General features: G+C 49.0%; 1 protein-coding gene across 1 annotated transcript in view; it reads right to left on the minus strand.

The window, feature by feature from the left end:
• Window positions 1-1,008: 1,008 nt before the first annotated feature.
• Window positions 1,009-18,395, minus strand: part of LOC144668897 (asialoglycoprotein receptor 1-like) — a 28,232-nt gene continuing 10,845 nt past the window's right edge. Inside the window, exons 4-8 of the mRNA XM_078531360.1 lie at window positions 18,200-18,271; window positions 8,886-8,963; window positions 5,744-5,895; window positions 3,812-3,924; window positions 1,009-1,889 (exon numbers count right to left, since the gene is read on the minus strand). Coding sequence (XP_078387486.1) covers window positions 1,760-1,889; window positions 3,812-3,924; window positions 5,744-5,895; window positions 8,886-8,963; window positions 18,200-18,271 — 545 coding nt within the window. The 3' untranslated portion in view covers window positions 1,009-1,759. The remainder of the gene's footprint in view (window positions 1,890-3,811; window positions 3,925-5,743; window positions 5,896-8,885; window positions 8,964-18,199; window positions 18,272-18,395) is intronic.

The following is an 18,395-nucleotide window of genomic DNA, read 5'->3' on the forward strand; positions in this document are numbered from 1 at the left end:
GGGCTTGAGAGCAAGATGGTGGATTGAAATGGCAAGTGACAGGAAGGTCGGGGTCATGCTTGTGGACTGACCTATGGTGTTCCGCAAAGCCATCACCCAGTCTGCGTTTAGGCTCCTCAGTGCAGAGGAGACCACATTGTGAGCAGCGAATGCAGTGACTAAATTGAAAGAAGTGCAAGTAAATCACTGCTTTGCCTGGAGGAGTGTTTGGGGCCCTTGGACGGTGAGGAGGGCAGAGATAAAGGGGCAGCGGTTTCACTTTCTGTGATTGCACAGGAAGGTGCTGTGGGATGGGATTGAGGAGTTGGGGGGTGATAGGGGAGTGGACCAGGGTGTCATAAAGGGAATGGTCCCTTCGGAATGCTAAAGGGGTGGGGTGAGGGGAAAGATGTGTTTGGTGGTGACATCGTGCTGGAATTGGCGGAAATGGCGGAGGATGATCCTCTGAATGTGGAGGCTGGTGGGGTGAAGAGTGAGGGCAAGGGTGAACCTGATCATGGTTCTGGGGGGGAAGAGAAGGGGTGAGGGCAGAAGTGCAGGAAATGGGTCTGACAGGCTGAGGGCCTCATCAGCCACAGTGTGAGAGATGGGGGATGGGTGCTCCTCGGATGAGGTAAAAGGAAGACATCCCCAGTACCTCACCCACCTTCTAAATGCAGATACAGGATCAACACTAACTCCAATATCGGGATCTCAGTCTAGCTCCCCCTGCCCCTCCCCTCGCGAGTACATCAGCAATGTAATCCCAGGAAACTTGTGCTACTTGGGACACTGGCTCTGACAACACACAAACTATTTTGGTGGGCAAATCACAGGAAGGCTCAAAGATTGAAAGGGAACTTGCAGTGAAGCATTTTAATGGCACAAAAGCGAAAGAAACCCTTCCCTTCCTCTGTCAACTCCCAAAGCGCGAGACAGAGCGTAGCTGATGTGACAGTTTTTGTCGGATCCAGTGTGGTTTCTGATGTGTTGCAACATTCTGACTCCATGACAGATACACAAGGGAGCTCCAAAACTTTTACTTTATTCAGCAGTTTCACATCACAAGTGTTGAGCAAAGCTTTACAAAACTCGTCAGAACACAAAATAAAAAGAATCACACACAGAATCATAAAATCACTCAGCAACAGGGAGGGGTCATTCGCCCACCATGCCTGTGCCAGCTATTTGAAAAGGGCTATTTAACTAGTCCCACATCCCTCCTGCTCTTTCCCGGTCGCCCTGCTAATGTTGCCTTGCTGTGCCATGGTGTTGCTGTAATGCAGATGAATATAGTCAATGATGGGATGGGACCTACAACAATGTGACGCACATTCAGGTTGAATTTCTGTGCGATAGACAGGGCGGGGATATGGGTGGAGTCTCCTGATCAGGTGCTGTGACTTCAGTGTAAAATCTCAAAGATTCCACACCACTATTTCAAAAAGAGGAGAGCAGGGGAGTTCTCCCGGGTGTCCTTGGCCAATATTTATCCATTAATCAACATTGCAAAAACGGATCATCTGTACATTATCACATTGCTGTTCACGGGAGCTTGCTGTGGGTAAATTGGCTGCCACATTTCCTACATTACAACAGCGACTGCATTTCAGAAGTGCTTCACTGGCTGCGAGCTTTGCAATGTCGGCGGGGGGGGGTGGTGGGGGGGTGAAAGGTGCTATATAAATGCAAGTAGAGCTGAGCAGAGGGGTACAAAGTAGTTAGTGCTTTCACATTCCAAATGCTCAATAGCCATAGTGCACCGGACTTGGCAACATGCTTAATGCTGAGCCTCCGTTTCACAGATGAAGTAATTTTCCCCAGTGCATGGGGCATCATTCCACAACCCATCCATCCACATGTGAGCACAACCTTCCAGATGGCTGTTTGGTTCTCCTGGCATCCAGAACCTGAGGAACAAAACCCGGTTATTGCAGTATCCAATGTCAGGGATTCACCGCTGTAGCGCAGGCAATACGGTGCTGCCTTTAAAGAACAAATCGTACCATCAAGAGACCATTTAAGATTCTCATCCATGGCCTTGCCCCCCTCGCTATCTCTGTAACCTCCTCCAGCCCCAGAACACCTCGGGATCTCCGATTCTGGCCTCTTGCCCATCCCCGACTTTCATTGTTCTACTGTTAGTGGCTGTGCCTTCAGCTGTCTGTGTCCAAACCTCTGGAATTTCCTCCCTAACCTCTCTACTCCTCCTTCCTCCGTTATGATGCTCCTTGAAACCTACCCCTTTGACTAAACTTTTGGTCACCTGCCCCAATATCTCCTTATGTGGTTTGGTGTCAAATTTTGTTTGAAAACCGTTCCTGTGAAACGCCTCAGGATGTTTTACTTTGTTAAAGGTGCTATATAAATGCAAGTTGTTGTTGTTGCTGCTGAAGATATTGTTTCAAGGGATGCCATTCTGAGAGATGATTCCCATCAGAACTCCATTTTAATTCTTCCCACCATCACACTTGTCAGGAAGATACAATAATGTTCATAACGTTACTGGAATGTATTGTAAAATAGAGTCTGTGTTTATGTGTCTATACGCACGTGTGTGTGTGTGTGTGTGTGTCACTTAATTGAATTAGAGGCAGTTAGCCTGGGTGCTTTGATGTAAGAAAAGTAGTTAGGTTTGAAATGTTAATTAAGTAAACACAGGGAAGGTTTAGAATGTGAAGTGTAAAGGGGGAAATTTGCATTTTTTAACAAACTAGTGTGGCTTGAATCCAAAAGTGGGGGTGTAATGTATACCTAGCCAGCAGAAGTAGGAAGAAGTAGTGTGTTTATTTTTCCCAGAGGTTACTGATGGAATTGGTACTATGATAGATTTTTTATTAGTCGAGGGGTAAAGTTCAAAAGACATAGTGAAACAATGGGTATTTGCATTCAAAGGGGAAAATAAGAATAAAGGAGTGAAGGCTGTGTGTAAGGGTAAGCAGTCTAAGATTCAACAAGTGTGAAATGCCTTCAGCCTGTATGTACCAAACTGCTGCCCTCAGGGACTGAAATTGAGATAACTCACTTTAAATTTGACAGTTCAGGGTATCATTTACTTTGCCTGGGTCTTTTAAAATCTCTGTTTTACTTAACGAACGTGTAACTGGGAGTCAGATTAACTAGAGGATTTAGAAGTTATCATAGTAATAATTTGTACATCTATGTATGTATTTAAAGTCTATTAATCTTCTATTTCTTCTATTAATAACTGTTTAATCTAGTTTTGTAAAAACCTATAAGACTTGGTGGTCTTATTACTACTGAATTCAAGGCCCGCATCTCGAAATTTACACAAATTGCAAAACAAGTTGTGGCAGTTGTTTCAAGTTTCCCTTTGGGATTTGACCAACTCAGCATTTACCATCAGCTGTGTCATAACATACTGCATATCAGACATGAGCATTGCCAAAAAAAAGACACCTGTTGGTGATGCTTTTCCTCTTGCATTCATCAGGTCAATTTGCAAGAATAATAAATTGTAAAGGGAACAATAATTTATACTGCATGAGAAGAGATTGGTTGGCAAGTGGACTCTCATTGGTAGAGGCGTTGCCATGGAGAATGCAAGGTGAAAAGCTCCGACAACATGTCTTTTTATCAGCAATGCTCAAGTTTTATACTACCAAACAACTATTCACTTACATTTCAGTTCTTCGTCAGTAAGGAGGCTTTATAATGCAATAATTATTGTTAACAATATCCAGCTCTGAGACGATATTGGAACCTATGTTTTTACATTAAGTAATAAAAAAAATAAAATAAAACTGCACTTTGAGTTGCTCACAAAGCCAGTGTCTGGCACTTGGGTTTTGTGCGTTTTGACTAAACTTACTTTGGTGTTGTGTTGTAATCTGTGCCATCGACCCATTGCCATTTATTCTTACCATTATGATCGGTCAGGCCAATCCAGAATCTCTTGGACTGCGTTTCCAAGGTAGTAAAATGCTGCACAAGGATGGGAATAGAACATTATTTGTATTTTTTTTATTCTTTCATCGGATGAGAGTGGTTCATTTCCCATCCTTAATTGCCATTCAGAATTAAAGATTAATCTCCAGGACATTGCAAAAGCCAAACCTGCTCAACAAATCATCAGTGCAGTGTGCTGACTCCTTTTCCTGCTAGGAGCCGGTCTAGGTGCAGCTTTGAGCAGTGTCTAAATTCCCTCCCTCTGATCCGCCAAGCCCAGATTCTTGGCTTGATGCAGCAATGCTCAGCTGGCATTGGAATAAAAGCGGGAAGCACTGGGAAAACTCAGCAGGTCTGGCAGCATCTGTGGAGCTGGCATCGAGTCAGCCCCCACCCCCCCCCCGGAAAGCACAGTGCCGAACCGATACTGTGGTGACAGGGAGAGGAAAGTTGGCCCCCCATTATCCCTCGAGGGGTATTAGGGATCTGAATGAATTGTCATCAGCAGCACTGGAAACCCCAGTCCCAACGCGTCCCATATCCCATCCGCTCTGTCACACTCCAACGTCCCATCCTGTGCAACTCTGCTCTTAACCCTGCCTCACTGAATCCAGCCTCATCCCTCCACCCCTCCACATCCCTCCACCCCCCCATATCCCTCCCCACATCCCGCCACCCCCCACCCCTCCCCACACCCTGCCACCCCTCCACCTCCCACCATTGGCCAAAGCACACTATCTCTATCTCATCTCCTTAACTGGAATACTCATAGCGACACAGGAACAGCAAGAGGCCATTCAGCCCCTCAAGCCGCTCCCAGCAATCTATTAGACTACCTTTTCACTTGAGGGGCCACGTTCCAATTTTTGCGGGGGCCGGGGAGTGAGCTTCAGAAAGGAAAGGCAATAGATGAATAGAAATTTATCTCAATGCCATCCACCCACTTGGCTCCATAACCTAAAGAAAATCTTCCTGGTTTAGATCTGGAAAATGTTAGTTGCCCTATTTAGATCATTAGAGCTCAAGAGTACAGAAGGCAGTCATTGTTCTTGTGCTGGCTCTCTGAAAAGGTCTGCAATGATGTTTCCATTAGTAGGAGAGACTAGGACCCGAGGGCACAGCCTCAGAGTAAAGGGAAGACCTTTTAGAACAGAGATGAGGAGAAACTTCTTTAGCCAGAGAGTGGTGAATCTATGGAATTCATTGCCACAGAAGGCTGTGGAGGCCAGGTCATTGAGTGTATTTAAGACCGAGATAGATAGGTTCTTGATTGGTAAGGGGATCAAAGGTTACGGGGAGAAGGCGGGAGAATGGGGTTGAGAAACTTATCAGCCATGATTGAATGGCGGAGCAGACTCGATGGGCCGAATGACCTAATTTCTGCTCCTATGTCTTATGGTCTAATTAATCCCAGCTTTTTCCTACAATGCTGTAAATCCGCCCTCTTCAGGAACATGTCCAATTGTCCTTCAGAAAGTTCCAGTGGAATCTGATTCTTTCAGTGTGTTCCAGACCTTAGCAATCCTCTGTGTAAAAAACATTTCTACTCATTTTCCCTATCGCCCTTGTACCAATTATTTTCAATGTATGACCACTGGTTACTGACCCACTTTCCCAGAAAAGCTAGTTCCTCCCTCATTACTTTCTCAACACCGCCCCCACCTCCCCTCGCCACTCAGAACTTTGAAAAACTGCCTCAGGCCCCCAGCTTTCTGCTTGGGAGGAGAACAGTCCAAACTTTCCCACCTAACTGAACCCCTTCACTCTCTCTCTCTCTCTGTACCCTCTCCAGCACCAGACTCTCGATCACACACAGACACAGACAGACAGACAGAGCATATAAACCTGGCTTCACCTGCTCATCAACACTGTTAATGACCAGGAGGTGGGCCCCACGGAGGGAACAGTACAAACTGCTCGAGTTCCAGGAGGCTTTTTTCGTTGAAAAGTAGTAACAGCTGTCATTGAAGTGTATCCATTGGCGAGGGCACTGAAGGTTCTGACACGCTGAAAAACATTTAACATTCACCTGTCAACACTGAGAGGCCAAATCAACAAAATTTTACTAAATTAACACAACGCAGAGGAAGTGACTTTCAGTCAACCACAGTTTTCAGGTTTAAGAGCCTGTTTTACTGCCCCAAATTCCCCTCCAGCTCTGGCCTCTTGCACTTGCCCAGTTTTCATCACTTCTTATTTGGAGGTTTCACAGCAGCTGCTGGGAACCCTAAACTCTGTTGCCCGCCACCGGGATTATCACGACCTCCCCCAAACCTCTCGGCATCTCTATCTCCACCCCCCCCACCCCCCCACTCTCTCTCTAAAGGTGATCCCCTAAAACCTACCTCGGTTGATCTAACGTGGAATCACCGAGTTACGCTGGGCAAGGTGTTGCCAGTGCAGGAAATTTGCTCAGGGATACGATTGCCTATGTACAGGACAGGGGTGTGGATACCTGCCTCATCAGCTTGGATCAGGAGAAGGCCTTTGACAGAATATCGCACACCTACATGGGGGATGTGCTCTCCAAAATGGGCTTTGGGGAGGGAATTCGAAATTGGATCCAACTGCTCTACACTAACATCAGTAGCGCAGTCTCAATCAATGGGTGGGAAACAGATAGCTTTCCGATTAAATCTGGAGTCAGGCAGGGCTGTCCTCTCTCGCCTGTCCTTTTCGTGTGCTGCATAGAACCCTTTGCCGAGTCCATCAGGAAGGATCCGGGCATAAGAGGAGTGACGATCCCAGGCAGTGGAGGCACTCAGGTAAAAGCCTCCCTGTACATGGACGACGTCGCCGTTTTCTGCTCGGATCCGCTGTCGGTGCGCAGACTGATGCACGTCTGCGACCAGTTCGAACTGGCCTCGGGAGCCAAGGTAAATCGTGGGAAGAGCGAGGCCATGTTCTTTGGGAACTGGGCTGACCGATCCTTTGTCCCCTTCACTGTCAGGGCTGACGGCCTGAAGGTGCTGGGGATATGGTTCGGAGGGACCGGGGCATGCGTTAGAAACTGGAAGGAGCGAGTGGCTATGGTGAAAAGGAAACTGGGCATGTGGGAGCGACGCTCCTTCTCCATTGCGGGTAAGAACCTGGTCATCAGGTGTGAGGTACTCTCGCTGTTGCTGTACGTGGCGCAGGTCTGGCCCATTCCACACTCCTGCGCGATGGCGATCACTCGAGCCATCTTCCGCTTTATCTGGAGGTCGAAAATGGATCGTGTCTGCAGGGACGCGATGTACAAGCCTCTAGATAAAGGGGGAAAAAACGTGCCCAACATCGCCCTCATACTGATGGCCACCTTTGTGTGTGGCTGCATCAAGCGGTGCGTAGACCCTCAGTACGCAAACACCAAGTGTCACTACGTGCTGAGGTTCTACCTGTCCCCGGTGTTGCGAAGGATGAGTCTGGCCACGCTGCCGCGGAACGCTCCAAGTAGTTGGACCGTGCCGTACCACCTGTCCCTGGTGGAAAAATTTATGCAGAAAAACACCTTTGACCACAAGTCCATCAGGCAGTGGTCAGCACGTAACGTCCTAGAGGCCCTGAGGGAAAAGGAGAGGGTGGACCCTGTGGGATGGTTCCCCGAGCAGACTGTCAAAGTCATTTGGCAGAATGCCTCATCGCCAGAACTTTCCAACAAGCACCAAGACGTAGCTTGGCTGGTGGTGAGAAAGGCCCTCCCCGTCAGATCCTTCCTACACGCCAGGAGTCTCACCCCCTCTGCACGTTGCCCTCGAGGTGGCTGTGGTGGGGAAGAGACCGTTGTTCACCTCCTTGTGGATTGTGCCTTTGCAAAGAAAGTCTGGAGAGAGATGCAGTGGTTGCTGTCGAGGTTCATCCCGAGCAGTTCTGTGACACAGGACTCTGTGCTCTACGGGCTGTTCCCAGGGACACACACCGAGACAAACATCGACTGCAGCTGGAGGATCATCAACTCGGTGAAAGAGGCGCTTTGGTCTGCCCGAAACTTGTTGGTCTTCCAGCACAAAGAGTTGTCCCCGACCGATTGTTGCGGACTGGCACAATCCAAAGTCCAGGACTACGTGCTGAGGGACGCACTAAAGCTTGGGGCAGCTGCCGCAAAGGCGCAATGGGGAAGGGTCGCTGTCTAAGACCTTTCTACCACAGCGCACCGAGAGACTGGGAACTGTTTAGAGCCCCTCGGGCTGTACAGATCAAAATGAAAGGCTGTAAATGATTGTAATATTGTTTGTACTGATGCACCTGGTGATACATTTTGTAAAAGTTTAACCTGGATTGTACCCTTGTAATGTTGTTTTTGAAATGGTTTTGAATGTGATTGAAGATTTTTTATGAATAAAGTATATTTTTACAAAAAAAAAAAAAAAAAAATTTGTCCCTAAACGCCCTCCAGGAAAGGAGGAGGGAGGAAGCTGCCCCAAGTTAAACCGAAGCCAAAAAACAGGCTGACTCTCTCGCATCTGCTCAGTCAGCGTGCTGGGCATTGACATATCGACAGGCACTCAGGTTTCATCTTCCCCTCTGATACTCTAAGCGAGTGGGAGTGGGAGTGATTTCTGCTTTGGGGGGTGGGGTGTGACTGACCACCTGCCATCCTGCGCTGTCCAGCTCATTCAATCTGCCTTGCCCAGAAGCTGGCTGACCCCCATGGGGCTGTGGAAGCCGACGTCCCTGTCGTTGAAGTCTCCCCCTCGCCAGGTTTACGCCACTTGCACATGGTGGTAAAAGTGAATATCCCCAACTCCTCACCGGTGGGGGGGATTTCATTCGGGTGAAGCTGGTCTTTAACGAACACGCATGGACATGGCTAATGTGTGCACAAGGACTTCCCAACATTGCTCATTGGAGAGCTTAACCCCACCTTTCACCCGGGAACACAATTCCAAAGGGGAAAATCCCGCTGTCGGGAACTGAGTTTATAGCCTGAGACCAAATTCATTCCTCCCCAATTTCTCCCACTGGTAAGGGACTGGAAGATTTCGCCTTAAATTTATTAAATTCATCGGATAACTCACCGGGTTCTGGTAACATTTCCAGTTTGCTGGTGACGGAGTTTATTAGATTAACGGTGTTCTTTGTTAACTCTGCCAAAACTAAACAGCAACAGGGAATCAGGAGTAGATCATACAGCGAGGCCGATATAACCAGAGCAATTCATTACACTCCCTCCCTCCCCTACACACACTCACTCATTCATTACACTCCCTCCCTCCCCTACACTCACTCATTACACTCCCTCCCTCCCCTACACACACTCACTCATTCATTACACTCCCTCCCTCCCCTACACTCACTCATTACACTCCCTCCCTCCCCTACACACACTCACACTCATTACACTCCCTCCCTCCCCTACACACACTCACTCATTCATTACACTCCCTCCCTCCCCTACACCTTCACTCATTACACTCCCTCCCTCCCCTACACACACTCATTACACTCCCTCCCTCCCCTACACACACTCACTCATTCATTACACTCCCTCCCTCCCCTACACTCACTCATTACACTCCCTCCCTCCCCTACACACACTCACACTCATTACACTCCCTCCCTCCCCTACACACACTCACTCATTCATTACACTCCCTCCCTCCCCTACACCTTCACTCATTACACTCCCTCCCTCCCCTACACACACTCATTACACTCCCTCCCTCCCCTACACACACTCACACTCATTACACTCCCTCCCTCCCCTACACTCACTCACACTCATTACACTCCCTCCCTCCCCTACACTCACTCATTACACTCCCTCCCTCCCCTACACCTTCACTCATTACACTCCCTCCCTCCCCTACACACACTCATTACACTCCCTCCCACCCCTACACACACTCATTACACTCCCTCCCTCCCCTACACACACTCATTACACTCCCTCCCTCCCCTACACACACTCACACTCATTACACTCCCTCCCTCCCCTACACACACTCACTCATTCATTACACTCCCTCCCTCCCCTACACTCACTCATTACACTCCCTCCCTCCCCTACACACACTCATTACACTCCCTCCCACCCCTACACACACTCATTACACTCCCTCCCTCCCCTACACACACTCACACTCATTACACTCCCTCCCTCCCCTACACTCACTCACACTCATTACACTCCCTCCCTCCCCTACACTCACTCATTACACTCCCTCCCTCCCTTACACCTTCACTCATTACACTCCCTCCCTCCCCTACACTCACTCATTACACTCCCTCCCTCCCCTACACACACTCATTACACTCCCTCCCTCCCCTACACACACTCATTACACTCCCTCCCTCCCCTACACACACTCACTCATTCATTACACTCCCTCCCTCCCCTACACCTTCACTCATTACACTCCCTCCCTCCCCTACACACACTCACACTCATTACACTCCCTCCCTCCCCTACACTCACTCATTACACTCCCTCCCTCCCCTACACACACTCATTACACTCCCACCCCTACACACACTCATTACACTCCTACCCCTACACACACTCATTACACTCCCTCCCTCCCCTACACACACTCACTCATTCATTACACTCCCTCCCTCCCCTACACCTTCACTCATTACACTCCCTCCCTCCCCTACACACACTCACACTCATTACACTCCCTCCCTCCCCTACACTCACTCATTACACTCCCTCCCTCCCCTACACACACTCATTACACTCCCTCCCTCCCCTACACACACTCATTACACTCCCTCCCCTACACACACTCATTACACTCCCACCCCTACACACACTCATTACACTCCTACCCCTACACACACTCATTACACTCCCTCCCTCCCTACACACACTCACACTCATTACACTCCCTCCCTCCCCTACACTCACTCATTACACTCCCTCCCTCCCCTACACTCACTCATTACACTCCCTCCCTCCCCTACACACACTCATTACACTCCCTCCCCTACACACACTCATTACACTCCCACCCCTACACACACTCATTACACTCCTACCCCTACACACACTCATTACACTCCCTCCCTCCCCTACACACACTCATTACACTCCCTCCCCTACACACACTCATTACACTCCCTCCCTCCCCTACACACACTCATTACACTCCCTCCCCTACACATACACTCATTACACTCCCACCCCTACACACACTCATTACACTCCCACCCCTACACACACTCATTACACTCCCTCCCCTACACACACAATCACTCATTACACTCCCTCCCCTACACACACCCTCACTCATTACACTCCCTCCCCTACACATATTCATTAGACTCCCTCCCCTACACACACACTCACTCATTACACTCCCTCCCCTACACACACCCTCACTCATTACACTCCCTCCCCTACACACACTCATTACACTCCCTTCCCTACATACACACACTCATTACACTCCCTCCCCTACACACCCTCACTCATTACACTCCCTCCCCTACACACACTCACTCATTACACTCCCTCCCCTACACACACAATCAAACTCCCTCCCCTACATACACACTCACTCATTACACTCCCTCCCCTACACACACACTCACTCATTACACTCCCTCCCCTACACACACTCATTACACTCCCTTCCCTACATACACACACTCATTACACTCCCTCCCCTACACACCCTCACTCATTACACTCCCTCCCCTACACACACACTCACTCATTACACTCCCTCCCCTACACACACAATCAAACTCCCTCCCCTACACACACACTCACTCATTACACTCCCTCTCCTACACACACTCACTCACTCATTACACTCCCTCCCCTACACACACACTCACTCATTACACTCCCTCCCCTACACACACCCTCACTCATTACACTCCCTCCCCTACACACACTCATTACACTCCCTCCCCTACACACATTCATTAGACTCCCTCCCCTACACACACACTCACTCATTACACTCCCTCCCCTACACACCCTCACTCATTACACTCCCTCCACTACACACACTCACTCATTACACTCCCTCCCCTACACACACTCACTCATTACACTCCCTCTCCTACACACACTCACTCACTCATTACACTCCCTCCCCTACACACACACTCACTCATTACACTCCCTCCCCTACACACACTCATTACACTCCCTCCCCTACATACACACACTCATTACACTCCCTCCCCTACACACCCTCACTCATTACACTCCCTCCCCCACACACACTCACTCATTACACTCCCTCCCCTACACACACAATCAAATTCCCTCCCCTACACACACTCACTCATTACACTCCCTCCCCTACTCACACACTCACTCATTACACTCCCTCCCCTACACACACACTCACTCATTACACTCCCTCTCCTACACACACTCACTCACTCATTACACTCCCTCCCCTACACACACACTCACTCATTACATTGCCTCCCCTACACACATTCATTACACTCCCTCCCCTACACACACACTCACTCATTACACTCCCTCCCCTACACACACTCACTCACTCATTAAACTCCCTCCCCTACACACACCCTCACTCATTACACTCCCTCCCCTACACACACTCATTACACTCCCTCCCCTACATACACACACTCATTACACTCCCTCCCCTACACACTCTCACTCATTACACTCCCTCCCCTACACACACACTCACTCATTACACTCCCTCCCCTACACACACACTCACTCATTACACTCCCTCCCCTACACACACACACACACTAACTCCCTCCCCTACACACACTCACTCATTACACTCCCTCCCTCCCCTACACACACTCACTCACACACTAACTCCCTTCCTCCCCTACACACTCACTCATTACACTCCCTCCCCTACACACACACACTCATACTAACTCCCTCCCTCCCCTACACACACTCACTCATTACACTTCCTACCCTACACACACGCACTCATACTAACTCCCTCCCTCCCCTACAAACACTCACACTAACTCCCACCCTCCCCTACACACACCCTCACACACTAACTCCCTCCCTCCCCTACACACACTCACTCATTACACTCCCTCCCCTACACACACACTCATACTAACTCCCTCCCCTACACACACCCTCACATACTAACTCCCTCCCTCCCCTACACACACACTAACTCCCTCCCTCCCCTACACACACTCTTACACTAACTCCCTCCCTCCTCTACACTCACTCACTAACATTCACTCATTACACTCCCTCTCCTACACACACGCTCACACACTAACACCCTCCCTCCCCTATGCACACACTCACACTAACTCCTCACCTCCCCTACACTCACTAACACTCACTCATTAACACTCCCTCCCCTACAAACATACTCACACACACAAACACACTTGCATACCTACAAACACAAGCACATACACTCACACATACACTAACTCACTCTCTCTCGTACACTTAATCACTAACACTTATTCACTTATATACACACACAAAGACACTAACTCATTAACACTCCCTTACACACATAAACCCATTTGAAGGAGGGACGTTGGTTGAGGGAGGGTAGTTTTGGTTGAGGGAATGATGTTGGCTTTTTTTATATTCATTCATGGGATGTGGGCAACACTGGCTGGACCAGCATTTATTGCCCATCCCAAATTGCCTTTGCTCAGAGGGTATTTAAGGGCCTGGAGTCACATGTAGGCCAGACCAGGCAAAGAAAGCAGATTTCTACCCCTAAAGTGAATTAGTGAACCAGATGGGTTTTTATGACAATCGTTTATAGTCATCAGCAGACTTTTAATTCCAGATTTTTATTGGAATCAAGTTTCACATTTTGCCATGGTGGAGTTTGAACCCGGGTCCCTGGAATACTGTCAGTGTCAATACCACTATGCCCACGGGAGGGAGGAATGTTGATTGAGGGAGGGTATTTGATTGAGCGAGGGATGCCGATTGAGGGAAGAATGTTGATGGGGGGTAGGGGGGGTGGGGTTGTTGGTTGAGGGAGTGATGTTGGCTGAGGGAATGATGTTGGTTGAGGGAGGGTAGTTGGTTGAAGGAAGGAAGTTAATTGAGGAGGGATGTTCATTGAGGGAGGGATGTTGGTTGAGGGAGCGATGTTGGTTGAAGGAGGGATGTTGATTGAGGGAGGGCAGTTGGTTGAGGGACGGATGTTGATTGAAGGAGGTTGGTTGGTTGAGGGAGAGAAGTTGATTAAGAGGGGAGGGAAGTTGGTTGAGGGAGGGTAGTTGGTTGAGGGAGTGATGTTGATTGAGGGACGGATGTTGATTCAGGGAGTATGTTGTTTGAAGGAAGGTAGTTGGTTGAGGTGGGTAGTTCATTGAGGGAGGGTAGTTCATTGAGGGAGGGTAGTTGATTGAGGGAGGGGTGTTGATTGAGGGAGGGTAGTTGGTTGAGGGAGTGAAGTTGATTGAGGGAGGGTAGTTGATTGAAGGAAGTTGATTGAGGGAGGGTAGTTGGTTGAGGGAAGGTTGCTGAGTGAGGGAGGGTAGTTGATTGAGGGAGGGTAGTTGATTGAGGGAGGGGTGTTGATTGAGGGAGGGTAGTTGGTTGAGGGAGTGAAGTTGATTGAGGGAGGGTAGTTGATTGAAGGAAGTTGATTGAGGGAGGGTAATTGGTTGAGGGAGGGTAATTGGTTGAGGGAGGGAAGTTGATTGAGGGAGGGTAGTTGGTTGAGGGAAGGTTGCTGAGTGAGGGAGGGTAGTTGATTGAGGGAGGGTAGTTGATTGAGGGAGGGGTGTTGATTGAGGGAGGGTAGTTGGTTGAGGGAGTGAAGTTGATTGAGGGAGGGGAGTTGATTGAGGGAAGGAAGTTGATTGAGGGAGGGTATTTGGTTGAGGGAGGGTAATTGGTTGAGGGAGGGAAGTTGATTGAGGGAGGGTAGTTGATTGAGGGAAGGAAGTTGATTGAGGGACGGTAATTGGTTGAGGGAGGGTAATTGGTTGAGGGAGGGAAGTTGATTGAGGGAGGGTAATTGGTTGAGGGAGGGAAGTTCATTGAGGGAGGGTAATTGGTTGAGGGAAGGTTGCTGAGTGAGGGAGGGTAGTTGATTGAGGGAGGGAAGTTGATTGAGGAATGGTAGTTGGTTGAGGGAGGGTAGTTGACTGAGGGAAGGTTGTTGCTTGAGGGAGGGTAGTTGATTGAGGAATGGTAGTTGGTTGAGGGAGGGTAGTTGACTGAGGGAAGGTTGTTGCTTGAGGGAGGGAAGTTGATTGAGGAATGGTAGTTGGTTGAGGGAGGGTAGTTGATTGAGGGAAGGTTGTTGCTTGAGGGAGGGAAGTTGATTGAGGAATGATAGTTGGTTGAGGGAGGGAAGTTGATTGAGGAATGGTAATTGGTTGAGGGAGGGTAGTTTGCTGAGGAGGGAGGAACATTGTCCAGGTTCCTTTCAGTGGAGGCTGTGATTTCTGCTCAGAGCTCCAGGCTGGGGAAGGATTGAGCGCTGCTGCCCCCTGCAGGAGACTGACCATCAATGCTCTTCACTGAACAAGAATTCAGGTCCAACCCTGGCATTGTCATCAAACCCGCTGACAAGGGTGGTGCTGTTGTTGTTTGGCGCACTGACCTCTACCTCGCAGAGGCTGAGCGTCAACTCGCAGACACTTCCTCCTACCTCCCCCTGGACCATGACCCCACCACAGAACATCAAGCTATTGTTTCCAGGACTGTCACTGACCTCATCTCCTCTGGAGATCTTCCTTCCACAGCTTCCAACCTTATAGTCTCCCAACCTCGGACGGCCCGCTTCTACCTCCTACCCAAAATCCACAAACAGAACTGTCCCAGCAGACCGATCGTGTCAGCTTGTTCCTGCCCCACGGAACTCATTTCTTGCTATCTTGACTCCATTCTCTCTCCCCTTGTCCAGTCCCTTCCCACCTACATCCGTGATTCCTCTGACACCTTACGTCACATCAACAATTTCCAGTTCCCTGGCCCCAACCGCCTCCTCTTCACCATGGATGTCCAATCCCTCTACACCTCCATCCCCCACCGGGATGGTCTGAGGGCTCTCCGCTTCTTCCTCGAACAGAGGCCCGAACATTCCCCATCCACCACTACTCTCCTCCGTCTGGCTGAGCTTGTTCTCTCACTGAACAATTTCTCCTTAAATTCATCTCACTTCCTCCAAATAAAAGGTGTGGCTATGGGTACCCGCATGGGCCCCAGCTATGCCTGTCTCTTTATGGGGTCTGTGGAACATTCCTTGTTCCAGTCTTATTCCGGCCCCCTCCCACAACTCTTTCTCCGGTACATCGATGATTACTTCGGTGCTGCTTCATGCTCTCGTCTGGACCTGGAAAAATTGATTAATTTTGCTTCCAATTTCCACCCCTCCATCATTTTCACGTGGTCCATCTCTGACATTTCCCTTCCCTTCCTTGACCTCTCTGTCTCAATTTCTGGTGATAGACTATCCACCAATATTCATTACAAGCCTACCGACTCCCACAGTTACCTCGACTACAGCTCCTCACACCCCGCTACCTGTAAGGACTCCATCCTATTCTCTCAGTTCCTTCGCCTCCGTCGCATCTGTTCTGATGATGCCACTTTCAAAAACAATTCCTCTGACATGTCTTCCTTCTTCCTTAACCGAGGTTTTCCATCCACGGTGATTGAGAGGGCCCTCAACCGTGTCCAGCCCATCTCCCGCGCATCCGTCCTCACATCTTCCTCTCCCTCCCAGAACCATAATAGGGTCCCTCTTGTCCTCACTTATCACCCCACCAGCCTCCGCATTCAAAGGATCATCCTCCGCCATTTCCGCCAACTCCAGCATGATGCCACCACCAAAAACATCTCCCCTTCACCCCCCCGGCGGCATTCCGCAGGGATCGTTCCCTCCGGGACACCCTGGTCCACGCCTCCATCACCCCCTGCACCTCAACCCCCTCCCACGGCACCTTCCCATGCAACCACAGAAGGTGCAACACCTGCCCCTTTACTTCCCCTCTCCTCACCATCCAAGGGCCCAAACACTCCTTTCAAGTGAAGCAGCATTTCACTTGCACTTCCTTCAACTTAGTCGACTGCATTCGCTGCTCCCAATGCGGTTTCCTCTACATTGGAGAGACCAAATGCAGACTGGGTGACCGCTTTGCGGAACACCTTCGGTCTGTCCACAAGCATGACTCAGACCTCCCTGTCGCTTGCCATTTCAACACACCACCCTGCTCTCATGCCCACATGTCTGTCCTTGGCCTGCTGCAATGTTCCAGTGAAGCTCAACGCAAACTGGAGGAACAGCACCTCATCTTCTGACTAGGCACTTCACAGCCTTCCGGATTGAATATTGAGTTCAACAATTTTAGATCATGAACTCTCTCCTCCATCCCCACCCCCTTTCCGATCCCCCTTTTTTCCAATAATTTATATAGATTTTTCTTTCCCCACCTATTTCCATTATTTTAAAATGTATTTCCATCCATTGTTTTCTCTCTACCTTTTAGCCTATTTCGATCCCTTTCCCCCACCCCACCCCCACTAGGGCTATCTGTACCTTGCTCATCCTGCTTTCTACCCTTAATGTCACCTATTAGCACATTTCTTAGATAATATCATCACCTTCAACACCTCTTTGTCCTTTTGTCTATGACATCTTTTGGCAATCTCCACCTATCACTGGCCCTCTATCCAGCTCTACTTGTCCCACCCTCCCCTTAAACCAGCTTATATTTCATCTCTCTTCTATTTTTCCTTAGTTCTGTTGAGGAGTCATTCGGACTCGAAACGTTAACTGTGTTCCTCTCTGCAGATGCTGTAAAACCTGCTGAGTTTTTCCAGGTATTTTTATTTTTGTTTTGGATTTCCAGCATCTGCAGTTTTTTGCTTTTATCTAAGAATTAAATTCCCTCAGGTTGCAGGAAGCTGGTGTATATAATCAGAATGAAGTTGTGTCGAACTTATTATTAAACACACACTAAATTAAAAGAGAAAGTCATGGCTGAATTTCTCTTTCTTGGTTGGGAGAGATACGATGGGCTGAATGGCCTCCTTTTGTACCATACATTTTCTATATTTCGTTATGGGACAGATTTCTTTTCTGAGCTCCACAACTTCTATTCCTCTTTTCCTGAGGGGCTCCATTTGTGTTCATTGGGTATCAGGAGAACAAGGTTCCTCACATGATTCTTAGCGTGGGAGTCAAACGTGAGTGCAGGCTGGCTAATTAGACATGGGGTGCATCACAGTCAGTCCCGATTCTGTCCTCACTTAACGTCCTCCCGTACGCTCTTGCCAATAGTGGAGACTTGGGATGGCAAAGGGGAGATGTGTTCCCCGGCTAATTCTGAGTGAGACTGGGGGGTTTATTTTCCCAGTTGCCACTGATTGAATCATGCAGCCACTCAACTGATCCAACCCTGTCCCACTCACCTCTTTCACCCAACTGTGTCACTTCATTTCGAATACGCAGCTCGAGTTCCTTCAGTTCTGATTTGTCTGAAACTAAAGATTTAGACTTCAGGGTTAGAATATAGGAAATGAACTCAAAATGTGTGCAGCATGAGTTACAATGCAGGGAAAACGAATCCCTTCACCTCTCTGGCTTGTATTAAGCAATTCATAACAG

This window comes from Cetorhinus maximus, chromosome 28 (assembly GCF_964194155.1).
Source record: "Cetorhinus maximus chromosome 28, sCetMax3.hap1.1, whole genome shotgun sequence".
Taxonomy (NCBI): Eukaryota; Metazoa; Chordata; class Chondrichthyes; order Lamniformes; family Cetorhinidae; genus Cetorhinus; species Cetorhinus maximus.